This window comes from Martes martes (assembly GCF_963455335.1).
Source record: "Martes martes genome assembly, chromosome: 4".
Taxonomy (NCBI): domain Eukaryota; kingdom Metazoa; phylum Chordata; class Mammalia; order Carnivora; family Mustelidae; genus Martes; species Martes martes.
The window spans coordinates 58,995,171-59,007,268 of NC_137891.1; the positions used below are offsets into that span (position 1 = coordinate 58,995,171).

The following is a 12,098-nucleotide window of genomic DNA, read 5'->3' on the forward strand; positions in this document are numbered from 1 at the left end:
TCAAATACTTAGTGATATTCTAGGTCCAGAGAGCAAAAGTGACCAGGATTCATGGACATATTTATCCTTTTAGAGAAACAATTTTAGTTAGCTTTGACTTTTAGATTTGAGTCCATACTTATGACAGAATTCAAGCTTTTTATTTTTTTTTTTTTTTTTTTTTTTTTTTTTTTTTTTTTTTTTTTAATATTTTATTTATTTATTTGGCAGACAGAGATCACAAGTAGGGAGAGGCAGGCAGAGAGAGAGAGGAGGAAGCAGGCTCACCGATGAGCAGAAAGCCCGATGCGGGGCTCGATCCCAGGACCCTGGGATCATGACCTGAGCCGAAGGCAGAGGATTAACCCACTGAGCCACCCAGGCGCCCCAGAATTCAAGCTTTTTAAAAACAGGGATGTGAAGAATGGATCTATTTATGTTTGGATGGATGTATTGTTGTTTGAAAATGGGTACGGATATCCAGCTCTATAACAGTCTTTTTAAAACATTGCTGGGTTCTCAAGCATTTTTAGGTTCCCTGCAAAATTGAGCAGAAGGTACAGAGATTGCCCACATATCCTCTGCTCTCACACATGCACAACCCTCCCCCATTGTCAACATCCCCCACCAGAGTGGGACATTTGTTATAATTGAGGAGGTGTGATTGACACATCCCCCGAAGTCTGTAGTTTACATTGTAATTCATTTGTGGTGCTGTATGGTTGGGTGAATGTTCGATGACATGTAGCATCATTATGGTATCATATGGAGTATTTCACTGCCCTGAAAATCGCCTGTGCTCCAGGTACTCATCACCCCTCCCAACCATTGATCTTTTTACTGTCTCTGTAGTTTTCCCTTCCCCAGACCCTTATATAGTTGGAATCCTACAGTATATAGCCTTTCAGATTGCCTCTATTACTTAGTAATATTCATTTAAGGTTCTTCTGTTTCTTGTTGTGACTCTTCATTGATTTTTAATTTCTATCAAGCGAAATTTGAAAATGGAGAACATATTTAGAGTGTATGACATTTGTTCTATATAATTAAATGAAGATTTTGGGGGGGTTGTGTGTAATGAACAGATTATATTCCATTTTCGTCAGTAATAATCAAGTGCTTCCTATTTCAGCCTTTCCCATTTTCAGAACCACATAATATAATGACTTATAAATGGTTAAAGGAATGTTTTACATTTGTACAAATGGAAACATTTGTATAGATTGACAAGCAGTTTTACCACAAATTGTTTAACTACCAAAACTGCAGTATCTTTGTTGCAGAATAAGCCTGTTGTTTTTAGAGATGTTTGTCAGACAATTTTTCTTTTAAAATAATTTACTGTAAATGAGTCACAAAAGTTTTTTTATCTTTGACTGTCTTCCAGGATATAAAAGTAGTCTTAAAAAATTAGATCTTAAAAGATGTGTTTAAGTGGAATAAGAATGATGATTTAAAAAAAAAAAAACACGTTCAGCTTTCTGGAAGACAGTTTGGTAGCATGTATTAAGATCTTTTAAAAAAGCATATCATATCCTTTGAACTAATAAATAAATCCCTATGCTGAACTAAGGAAGGAACAGAGACATAGAAAGATTAACCCAGGGGTGCCTGGTTGCCTCATTCAGTAGAACATGCAATTCTTTTTTTTTTTTTTAAGATTTTATATATTTATTCGACAGACAGAGATCACAAGTAGGCAGAGAGGCAGGCAGAGGAAGACGGGGGAAAGCAGGCTCCCTGCTTGAGCAGAGAGCCTGATGCGGGGTTGATCCCAGGACCTTAAGATCATGACTTGAGCCGAAGGCAGAGGCTTTAGCCCACTGAGCTACCCAGGTGCCCAGAACATGAAATTCTTGATCTCAGGGTCGTGAGTTCAAGCCCCATGTTGGTGGACATAGAGCTTGCCTTTAAAAAAAAAGATTAACTTAGAACTAACTATACTCATTTCAACATTACTATTTCTAGAAACAATTTAGAAGCAATTTAAATGTCAGTAAAAGGGAAACGGTTTCTCAAAGTTAGACCATGGAATGGCATCCCTTGAGTTACAGCCTGTAGTCAGCATGAAATGCAGAAATTTTGTATAGACATAATCCCTTTGAAAATCCCTGAGAGAGGCCATATTGGTGTATATCCTGTCGTAATTTATCCAACGGAGCTAGTTCTTCCTTTGGAGGGGGATAGTTGGCCGATTCTTTGATTAGGAGCTATGAATGCATGAAAAATAACTGTTTAAACATTAGAAGCCTAGAACAGTAACTACTCACTGGAAGTTAAGAACTGAGACTTCTCCCATTTTATTCATCCTCAGGGGCATGTGCCCTTAATTGGACTCATAAACACTAAGGATTTGTTTTTGTTTATTTGTTTTGTTATTTTTTAAAAAAATTTATTTATTATTATTTTTTAGAGAGAGCAAGGGGGAGGTGGGCAGAGGGAGAGAGAATCTTAAGCACACTCCATGCCCAGCATGGAGCCCGACATGGGACCATGACCCTGAGATAGTGACCTGAGCTGAAATCAAGAGTCACACCCTTAACCAACTGATTCAAGTGTACACATAATTTAACTATTAGACATCAATTCCATTGATAAAGAAACTATAAAATGACTAGAATGAAATGTACTGAAAGTACTTCAACAGTGATTATATTTGGGTGATTTTTGTTTGTTTATACCTTTCTAAATTTTCTATAGTGAACATATATTGCTTTTTCAATTAGCAAAAAGTTATTTAAAATTATCCTGCACAATGTTGAAAATATATGCCACCTTTGACCTGTCTCACCCAGATATTGGAAGGATTACTAAGATACATGCTTAGCTTTTATTTGAAAGCTGTGTTTGGATAGATCACAGGTAAATTTATGGTACAATATGTCCAAAAATTTTTATTTTAAGATTTTATTTATTTATTGTCAGAGAGAGAAACAGCACAGAAGCAAGGGGAAAGGCAGGCAGAGGGAGAAGCAGGCTCCCTGCTGAGCAAGGACTTGATCCCAGGACCCTAGGATCATGACCTGAGCCAAAGACCTACATTTAACCGACTGAGCCACCCAGGTGTCCCTGTCCTAAAATTTGCCTTATAAAGAGAAAGAAATGGCACCACGAGGGGTGCCCAGGTGGCTCAGTTGGTTAAAACTCTGGACTCTTGGTTTTTGACTCAAGTCATCATCTCAAGGTCCTGAGATCAAGTCCTGCATTGGGGTTGAGCCCAGAGCTGCCCGAGACCTTTCCTTTCCCTTCCCCTCTGTTCTTTCTCCTGCTCTCACTAGCTCATCACTCAATCAATCAAACAAATCAAATCAACTTTTAATTAGCAATAATCGCGCCTCGGATAAACCTCATTGGCTACGATACTGCCACTGCGCAAAGCTTCAAATCAACTTTTAAAGAAAGAGCACCAGGAAGTCCTCTGATTTTTCCTTGGAATAATCATTGTGCATAGTAGATGTCAGGGATAAAAGGGGATCTTGATGGCTAGCAAAGACCCAGTTTGTAAGGAGAACAGGTTTTCGTTTTTAATTTGTTTTTAATGCAGCTTATGCATTATATTTAATTTACTATTTACTACTGGTTCTGATGTCAGGAAAGTACTACATGTTTTGCATACGTAATGCCATTTATCTTTGAAACACTTTGAGATGAGTATCCTTTTGTAATGAACTTTTAGCTTTGTTTTAAATGTGTGTTTTAGAATTGAAATAGTTAAAACAAGTAAAACAATAGTTTTACTTTTTACAAAAGTAAAACAGCTTACTCATGGCCACCGCGAAGGGACAGACCTGTGTAATTCACTGTAAAATATTGCTTCTTGGTCATATCTTTTTTTATCATGTGTGGTATTCAGCATGCACTTTGAAAATGAATAGCTATCCTTTTAAAGGCATGTATGTGTTAGCTGATTGCTTTCAAAGAGCAGGCACATTTATTATACTAATCCATAGTATGTGGGGTGATAACTAGAACCTCAACACTGTATTCTCAATATTACTTCCTTAATACTGTACTTAAAGTAATAAATTTTGATACCTAAAAAGTTTAAGATGAAAGGAGTTGGCCAGTGCTTTAATTAGGATTCTTATGATTAGTCCACTTTTGCTTCAATGTGGTCCCATCATCTTTGCCACCATAATCCTTATTCTACTCCCCTTTTTAAATTTTTATTTTTTAAATTTTGGTTTGTTTGTTTTTTTTAGAGAACACGTACATGACCAGCAGGGTTTGGGGAGGGGGGGAGCGGAGAGAGAGAGAGAGAGAATCTTAAACAGGCTTAAGATGCGGGGCTCAATGTCAGGATCCTGAGATCAGACCTGAGCTGAAATAGAGAGTTGGATGCTTAACTGAGCCACCCTGATGTCCCAGTTTCCCCTTTTTAAAATTAATTAATGTAATTAATTTATTTTTAAGATCGTTTATTTGAGAGAGCATGAGCAGGGGAGGGGCAGAGTAAGAAATATACTACCCCCCCCCCCGCTTTTTTTTAAAAGAGCAAGAGATATGGGTACTTGGCTGGCTCAGTCAGTAGAGCATGTTACTCTCGATCTCAGTATTGTGAGTTCAAGCCCCATGTTGGGCATAGAGCTTACTAATAAAATAAGTGAGCAAGAGATTGATTATAATTATAAACAGATGTATATTCATTATTATTTTATGTGGAAACAAAGTAGGCTTATAAAGAGGCTATAGAAATCTCTTCTAAGTGAGATACCACCTCACACCAGTCAGAATGGCTAAAATTAACCAGTTGGGAAATGACAGGTGTTGGCGAGGATGCGGAGAAAGGGGAACCCTCCAGCACTGTTGGTGGGAATGCAAGCAGGTGCAGCCACTCTGGAAAACTTTATGGAGGGTTCCTCAAAAGGCTGAAAATAGAGAAGCTACCCTATGATCCAGCAATTTCACTACTGGGTATTTACCCTAAAGATACAAATGTAGTGATCTGAAGGGGCATGTGCACCCCAATATTTATAGCAGCAATGTCCACAATAGCCAAACTATGGAAAGAGCCTAGATGTCCATCAACAGATGAATGGATAAAGAAGATGTGAGATAGATAGATAGATAGATAGATATCGTGTGGAATATTATGCAGCCATCAAAAAACACAAAATCTTCCCATTTATGGCAACATGGATGGAACTAGAGGGTATTACGCTAAGCGAAATAAGTCAGTCAGAGAAAGGCAAATATCCTATGATCTCACTGGTAGGAGGAATTTGAGAGACAAGACAGAGGCTCATGGGGAAGGAGGGAAAAGTGGGATAGAACGAGGACAGAGAGGGAGACAAACCATAGGAGACTTTTAATCTCAGGATACAAACTGAGGGCTGCTGGAGGGGAGGGGGCTGGGTGATGGACCTTGGGGAGGGTATGTGCCTTGGTGAGTGCTGTGAATTGTGTAAGACTGATGCATCACAGACCTGTATCCCTGAAACAAATAATACGTTATATGTTAATGAAAAATTTTTTAAAAATCTCTTGAGTTTTAGGAAACAACTGAAATGTGAGAGACAAAGGAAAGGCATTATAGAGCCTTGGATAGCCATCAAAGTAAGGGGACTGATGTTAGCTTATCTTTTTTCCTGTTTCGTCTCTAGAATACTGATGAGAAGATAGGTCTAACAGCCATGATTCTCTAGTTGTTGTTGATACCTACTTCAGTCGTTGCTTCTGAAATGATATCAGAAAGGCAGTTCGTTAGTTTGATGTTACCTATAAAATCTTTCTAATCATTGCAAAAATAGTATTTTGGAAAAATAAGGAGTGTTAATTGAGTAGCAAGAGTACAGGCTTTGGTGTCAGCACACTTGAGTTGGGTTTGTGTTTTCAGACCTGGATTAAAATTTGGCTCTGTCCTTTGCCAGTTGTCTGACTTTGATCTAGTTACTTAACCTGTGAGCATCAGTGAAGGGTGTTAATACCTACTCTTAAAATTGTTGGGAGGATGAAGTATGCTGTTGCACATGAATGACTCTTATCCCAATGCCTGGTATAAAGGAAGTCTTCAGTGTTCCCTTTCTCATCCCAATTCTTATCAGAAGTTTTAAATTTGCTTTTTTTTTTCCCCCTATTCTAGGTGGATTGTAGACATGGAAGGTGCACCAGGTACCTTATATGAAGGGGAAAAATTTCAACTTCTATTTAAGTTTAGTAGTCGATATCCCTTTGACTCTCCTCAGGTAACTGCCTTATTTTTTAACATTTTATTGTATTTTTAGATTATAGCAAGACACTAAATTAGTGACTTTTGACTAAATACAAACTTATAAAGAAATCCATTGTAATTATGTGAATAGATTTGTTCCTTTATGTTATCTGTAATATAATCAAGATTTTATGAACATTTTACTTTATTGAGATTAGAGCTTTGCCGCTTTTATACTCCAAGAACTTAACATTGTTTTTTATGAATAGATGTTAGCAGAAAGGGGATTGGAAATCTAACCCAGGCCCATGGGGTGTGGGAGAACTTAGCATTTGGAATAACTGGAGGCACTTATTCCTAGATAAAATGATCGAATGATATTGTGAGGGGGCAAGTGATTTGTTCAGAGGAACACTTCTTTGATTTTGCATTGACATGCTGTCCTTGCAGTCTTTTAGTACCATAAAGATAGAATATATTACAAGATGTTAAATATCTAAACATAAGCCCTAAGTCTGATCATTATAATTTGAGACACAGTTAGTTTACATAATGGGTTAATACTCAGACAAGGGATAATGGTGATAGAAGAACTTTTTTGAGAGCTATTTAACTGTGGTGAATGATTAATCTTTGGAAGAGAGAAAAGGAGATTCTAGGATGACTTCCAGACTTCTGACTTGGTGAGATGGGTAAATGAGTTACTAGTGGCAAAATGATAAGACTTAATGCCAACTCAGTGTAGTACTGCTAGATAATGAGGTTGTGAATAGTGAAACTTCTCAAATACCTAAAACTCGTGAAGTGCTAAAATCATTATTTTGGAGGAAAATCCTATTTCACTGCCACTTTAAATAAAATATATACCAAGGAGTGTAGGAGTAGAGATGGAGGTCAGTTATTGTAATATTCATAAATACAAGAAATTGTTTTAATAGAGGCACAGAATTAAATGGAAATGGATTCCTTGAGTTCTGCAGTTTTTGTGCGAGCAGAAAATAAGATTAGGAAACCCATTTTTATCATTTTCATAAAATAAAGCTAAGGGTTATTTATTGTCATGACCTCTAGGCCTCTCTATTAAGCATGTGTAGACTATGATAAGAAACCAAAGCAAACATGTTTCTTTTCTCTAGGAAATGATCTTCACATTTTGTAGCCTTTTGACTTACCAGCATCATTTAAGATAGTTAATCCTTGAAGGCAGTGGTATCTCCTTGTCACCTTCAACCTGTTCTTCTATACTTCAGCTAAGTTTTTTGAAGGGTTATGAAGGAAGAATGTGACTCACCAACTTCAAACTGTTGACTGGGGGGATATTGGAGAAGGCTTACTCCGGGAGCCCACAGATATTTCATCAGAGGAAAATAGTATTTCAATAAACACGAACCAAATCAAGTGTCCTCTAAATTCTCTCCTTAGTATTTAAATCTAAATCAAATACCAAACTCTGGAGCATCATTTGAATTTCATCTAGAATATTTCTGTAAGAGCGTTTGTAATGGATTCTGTTATCTTATCTCAAATTCTTTTTTTCTCCTTCCCTATTTTGACTTCTGGCCTCTCTTCTGAATCTTCTGATTTTGGTGTTCTCTGTGTTCTTTATTCAGCATCCCCTTGTTCTTCTCTCTCTCTTTCTTTAACGTCTTTAACCATCTTAAGCAGCTAACTCCCAGTTCTACAGTTCTGTGTAGATCTTTTCTTTCTGAGGTTTAATTTCACACCACTGTTGGATATCACTACTTGAATACCTCCAGATGTCTCAAATTTAACACATCTAAACTCAATCTTTTCCAGTAACAAAATAAGGAAAAAAATTTTTTTTTCTTGAGTTATTGTCCACCTGTCTGCTTGCATTGAAATTCTTCCCTTCCCCTCACTGTTAAATGCAGCTCTTCACATCCTTTTGCAGTGCTTAAGTCAGTCCACTCTTATCCTACTGTCAATGCTGTAGTCCAAGTTTCTATCTTTCATGTGGACTAATACATAATAGCCTTTAGTTCTTTCCACTCCTGGCCATCTGCTCACAGTGCCGTTAGAGTTCCTTGAAGGTGCAGTTGCCTCATTGATTTGCACAGACACACAATGCCACCATCACCACCACAACTATCCCTATCTCCTCCTTAAAACCTCTAATTCTTCTTTATTTTCTGCGGTGTCAAGTCTGAAAATGCTTTAGCTTTTCATGTAAGTTCAAACTTAACCATTTCATCCACACATTACCTCCATGCCTTCTACTATGTAGTAATATTTGTATTATACTTTCTAATGTAACTTCCATTTTGGTTTTATCTTGTAACGGCTCTAATGAAGTGGTTAGGAATTCATCCTCGTAAGTGAAGAAATTAAAGGTTTAGAAGTAAAGTGTCTTGTTCATGGTTTAAAAGCTAGCTAATAGGATAGTCAAGACTCAAACCCAAGTTACTCCTTTCCATACTGTCCAATTAGGTGTGAGTACCAGAATGGGGAAAATGCTTATTTATCCAGACAGTATTGTTATCTCTAAAAGTGAAAGATAATATGTAATATGATAACTTTGGAAGCTCTGGGGCAGTTGATGCCAATCTTTTAGAATAGATTTTATATCACTTATTAACATCACTCTCAGATTAACATCACAGAAGTTGTATATTCTAGTATCCATGATTAAGAAAATAACAGAGCTGCTCTAAGTCTACTAATACTTGATAATTACTTGATAATTATTTTTTAATTTTTATTAATCACAAAATCTCTATGATTATAAAATAATGGTAATGGTCTAGCAATTAGTTCCTTGTTGTACATACAGATTTTGAGATTTTTCCAATAACTGAAACTTTCCAGAGATCCATTGCTCTGAGGAAGTAATTAGAACCATTCAAGGGCAGTAAAATTCCTCATTCACCAAAAATTTTATTTGATGAGACCCAGCAGCATTGGCACTTATTAGAAAATTACTCTTTGATCTTCCTATGCAATAAGCAGTATTAAATTTACCACTACTTATAAGAGTAGAATTTGGGGAAATAACCCTAAAATAAACTAGTCTCATTGTGAACTCATTACTTCTGTATCAGTAAGTTAGATCTGTAAGACCATAATAAACTTCATAGTTTGCTGGGTTTTCTTTTCCTTACTAGTTGTAATTAATTTTTCATGTATCTCACTTTACAGTGAAAAAGCTGCCTATCTAAAACAAGGTGTTTGGCTGAGTCATTTGCTTTAAAAGAAACAATAGTGACAGCAAGACCTTTTAATATTGGGAAAAGAGATGAGGCACTTTTCCATCACTGTTTTCTACTAGTGTACACTTAACATCAGCCATTCAGAAATACTGTCTTTCTGTATTATATTCTGTTTTCCTATTCAAGGATACAGGTAAATGATTGACTGATTTAATGCATAGTAAACGTGAATTCTGTACCAAATACTGTGCTCTGTACTTTAGAAACAAAAAAGTGTACAGAAATTAAAAGGTGTTGGGCCTGCCTTTAATAATTGGTTTAGTATTTGGATAGGCAGATGTGGATTCATTCACTCTGTAAGTATTTATCTAGCACATGTCATAGAACAGACCCTGTACTATGTGTTGGCAGTAGTAGTGAAGAAAATCAAATACAAAACCTCCTTAGGTGGAGTTTGCATTCTTGTAGAAAGAGGCAATAAACAATAAGCAAAACATAAAGTATGGAAGATGGTGGAAAAAAAGGGGATTGAGGATATTGCAGCATTGGATAGAGCCATCAGGAAAGTTTTACTGAGAAGGTGACTTTGGAGCAGAAATCTGAAAATGCAAAGCCTGTGAACCTGGAGCACATGTGGCAGGTCCCTGGAGTGTATACAAACGAGGGGGAGTCAAGGGCATAGGTCTGAGAGATAATTTGGTCTGGAGGATCCGTCATGGATTGTATAGCCCAGTATAAGAGTTTTGGTTTTCACTCAGAATGGGATGAAAAACCTTTGAATATTTTGAGCAGAAGAATGACATGATCCTACCTAAAATTAAAAGGAAGAATTTGACTGCTGTGTGGCACGTTGACTGTTGGGTGTATAAGGGTAAAGGGAGACCAGACAACTTGCAGTAATCCAGGTGAGGGGTTGATGGTGACTTGCACCAGAAAGTAGTAGTGGAGGTTGTGGAAGATGGCCATATTTTGGACTTACTTTATTATTATTTTTTTGAGATTTACTCATTTGAGGTAGAGAGCTCAAGCGGGTGTAAGAGGCAAAGACAGAGTCCTCAAGCAGACTCCCCAGTGAGCAGGGATCCCAGGACCCTGAGATCATGACTTGAGCCAAAATCAAGAGCTGGTCTTTAGCCAGCTGAGCCATGCAGGCACCCTGGACCTGTTTTGTTCCAATTTTAGTATATGTGCTGCCGAAGCGAGCACCACCCTGGACCTGTTTTAAAGGTTGAGCCAGCAGGATTTGCTAATGAATTGATAAGAAATATGAGCGAGAGAAAGGAGTCAGGGAAGACTCCACAACTTTTGGCCTGTGAAACTGGATGCACTATAAGTTGAAATATAAATTATATGCTTTGGGAGCAAAAGAGAAAGCAATGACTGGTTTAGAATAGAATGAGGGGGCAAAGAGAAACCTGTTTGTACTGGGACTTAAAGCAGAAGAGTTTATGTCAGAAGGGGAACAAATCATGAAAAGACATGGCTTCTCTTGAGATTTATGAGCAAATGTAGTTTTATGTATAAATAAATGGAGGGCTACAGCAGGAGATAAAAAAGAAAGGATGTTTTGGGGTTTATCCAAGAGAGTCTTGCAGTGTAAAGGATTTGAAGATTTATCTCAAAGGAATTGGGAGGTATAGTCATCTCTCCTTCCAAACTGTGAAGTCTTCAAGTTTAGTGTCTTTACCGTTTTGCTTCTTTTCCTTTCTACTTCCTCCCTCACATTAGCAGCTCTTCCCTTCCAGATATCTTTGGCCTTTAAACCCCCTTCCTCTGTCAGAACATCCCATTTGGATGCAATAAAATTGAAACACATTATCTTGTAAATGCCCTGGTTATACTTTGTTTTTAAGCTTTTCAACTCTTAATTTTTGTTGAAGATATTTTAGGCATTTTAGAAATAGGTGAGGAAGTTTTTTTGTTTTTGTTTTTGTTTTTTTAGGGGAAAGAGGATACTGTACTTAGTCCTGAAACCATATCAGTGCTTAAAGTGGTGCTGAAAATATACTTACCTTGATTACAAAGCTTTAGAAACACTGGTCCAAAAGAGTAGCTGCTTTCTCCTCACCCTTATTCCCCTTCCTATTCATGCCCCCTTAACCCAGACCCTTTGGTTCTGTTGCTCAGTACTCCTTCATTGCAGAGATCCAGAACCTATTTTCATAGTGTTCTCTTCCTTTTATTTGTGGTGTCATTTTCCTTGCTCTTTCATGTGATGGTGGTTAAGCTTTCCACAGTCTTAAATAACCATTTTTATTGCCTTAAATTGTCTAGCATCTAGGACACCTGACGAGGAGAAAGGGAACAGTGAACCCTGTTCGTTGAAGCCTTGGGGGTAAAGCAAAGGGAAGATAAAGGAGAAGACTGGTAGGCTAGAAGAACACAGCTTACAAAGGAGAGCGAATGGTTACCATCCAGGGCACGCAATTTAGTTTCATTGTATCCAGGAATTTTGACTTTGTAATATTTGTACAATTGCATAAGGGTAATAAGGGTAATTATGGAAGACAAAAAAAAGCTATTAATATTGATGCTACTAATACATGTTAAGTGACTAAAATTGGAAAATTGGATTAAAAACTATGCTAAAACTCCAGTCCCTAGTTACTTTTGTCAGATATTTACCATTCATGCTAGATTGCCTATATCATATATTATTAATAATTAGATATCTGATCATAACATTCTGCTTACATGTTCAGTTTTTGTAGTTTGCCCATTAAGTATTGCCATCTACTTATAATTTTAATAAGAGAAAGCATTCCCTTATATTGTCCCTGGTATCTATTTTGTATATTGGC

At 37.1% G+C, this 12,098-nt stretch overlaps 1 protein-coding gene across 2 annotated transcripts in view; it reads left to right on the forward strand.

Annotated features, from left to right (window-relative positions):
• UBE2W (ubiquitin conjugating enzyme E2 W) overlaps positions 1-12,098 on the forward strand; it is a gene marked incomplete at its 5' end in the record, with an annotated part of 71,734 nt that overhangs the window by 39,176 nt on the left and 20,460 nt on the right. For both annotated transcript variants that reach the window (XM_080800331.1, XM_080800332.1), the window contains one exon: positions 6,062-6,164. In XM_080800331.1, coding sequence (XP_080656457.1) covers positions 6,062-6,164 — 103 coding nt within the window. The remainder of the gene's footprint in view (positions 1-6,061; positions 6,165-12,098) is intronic.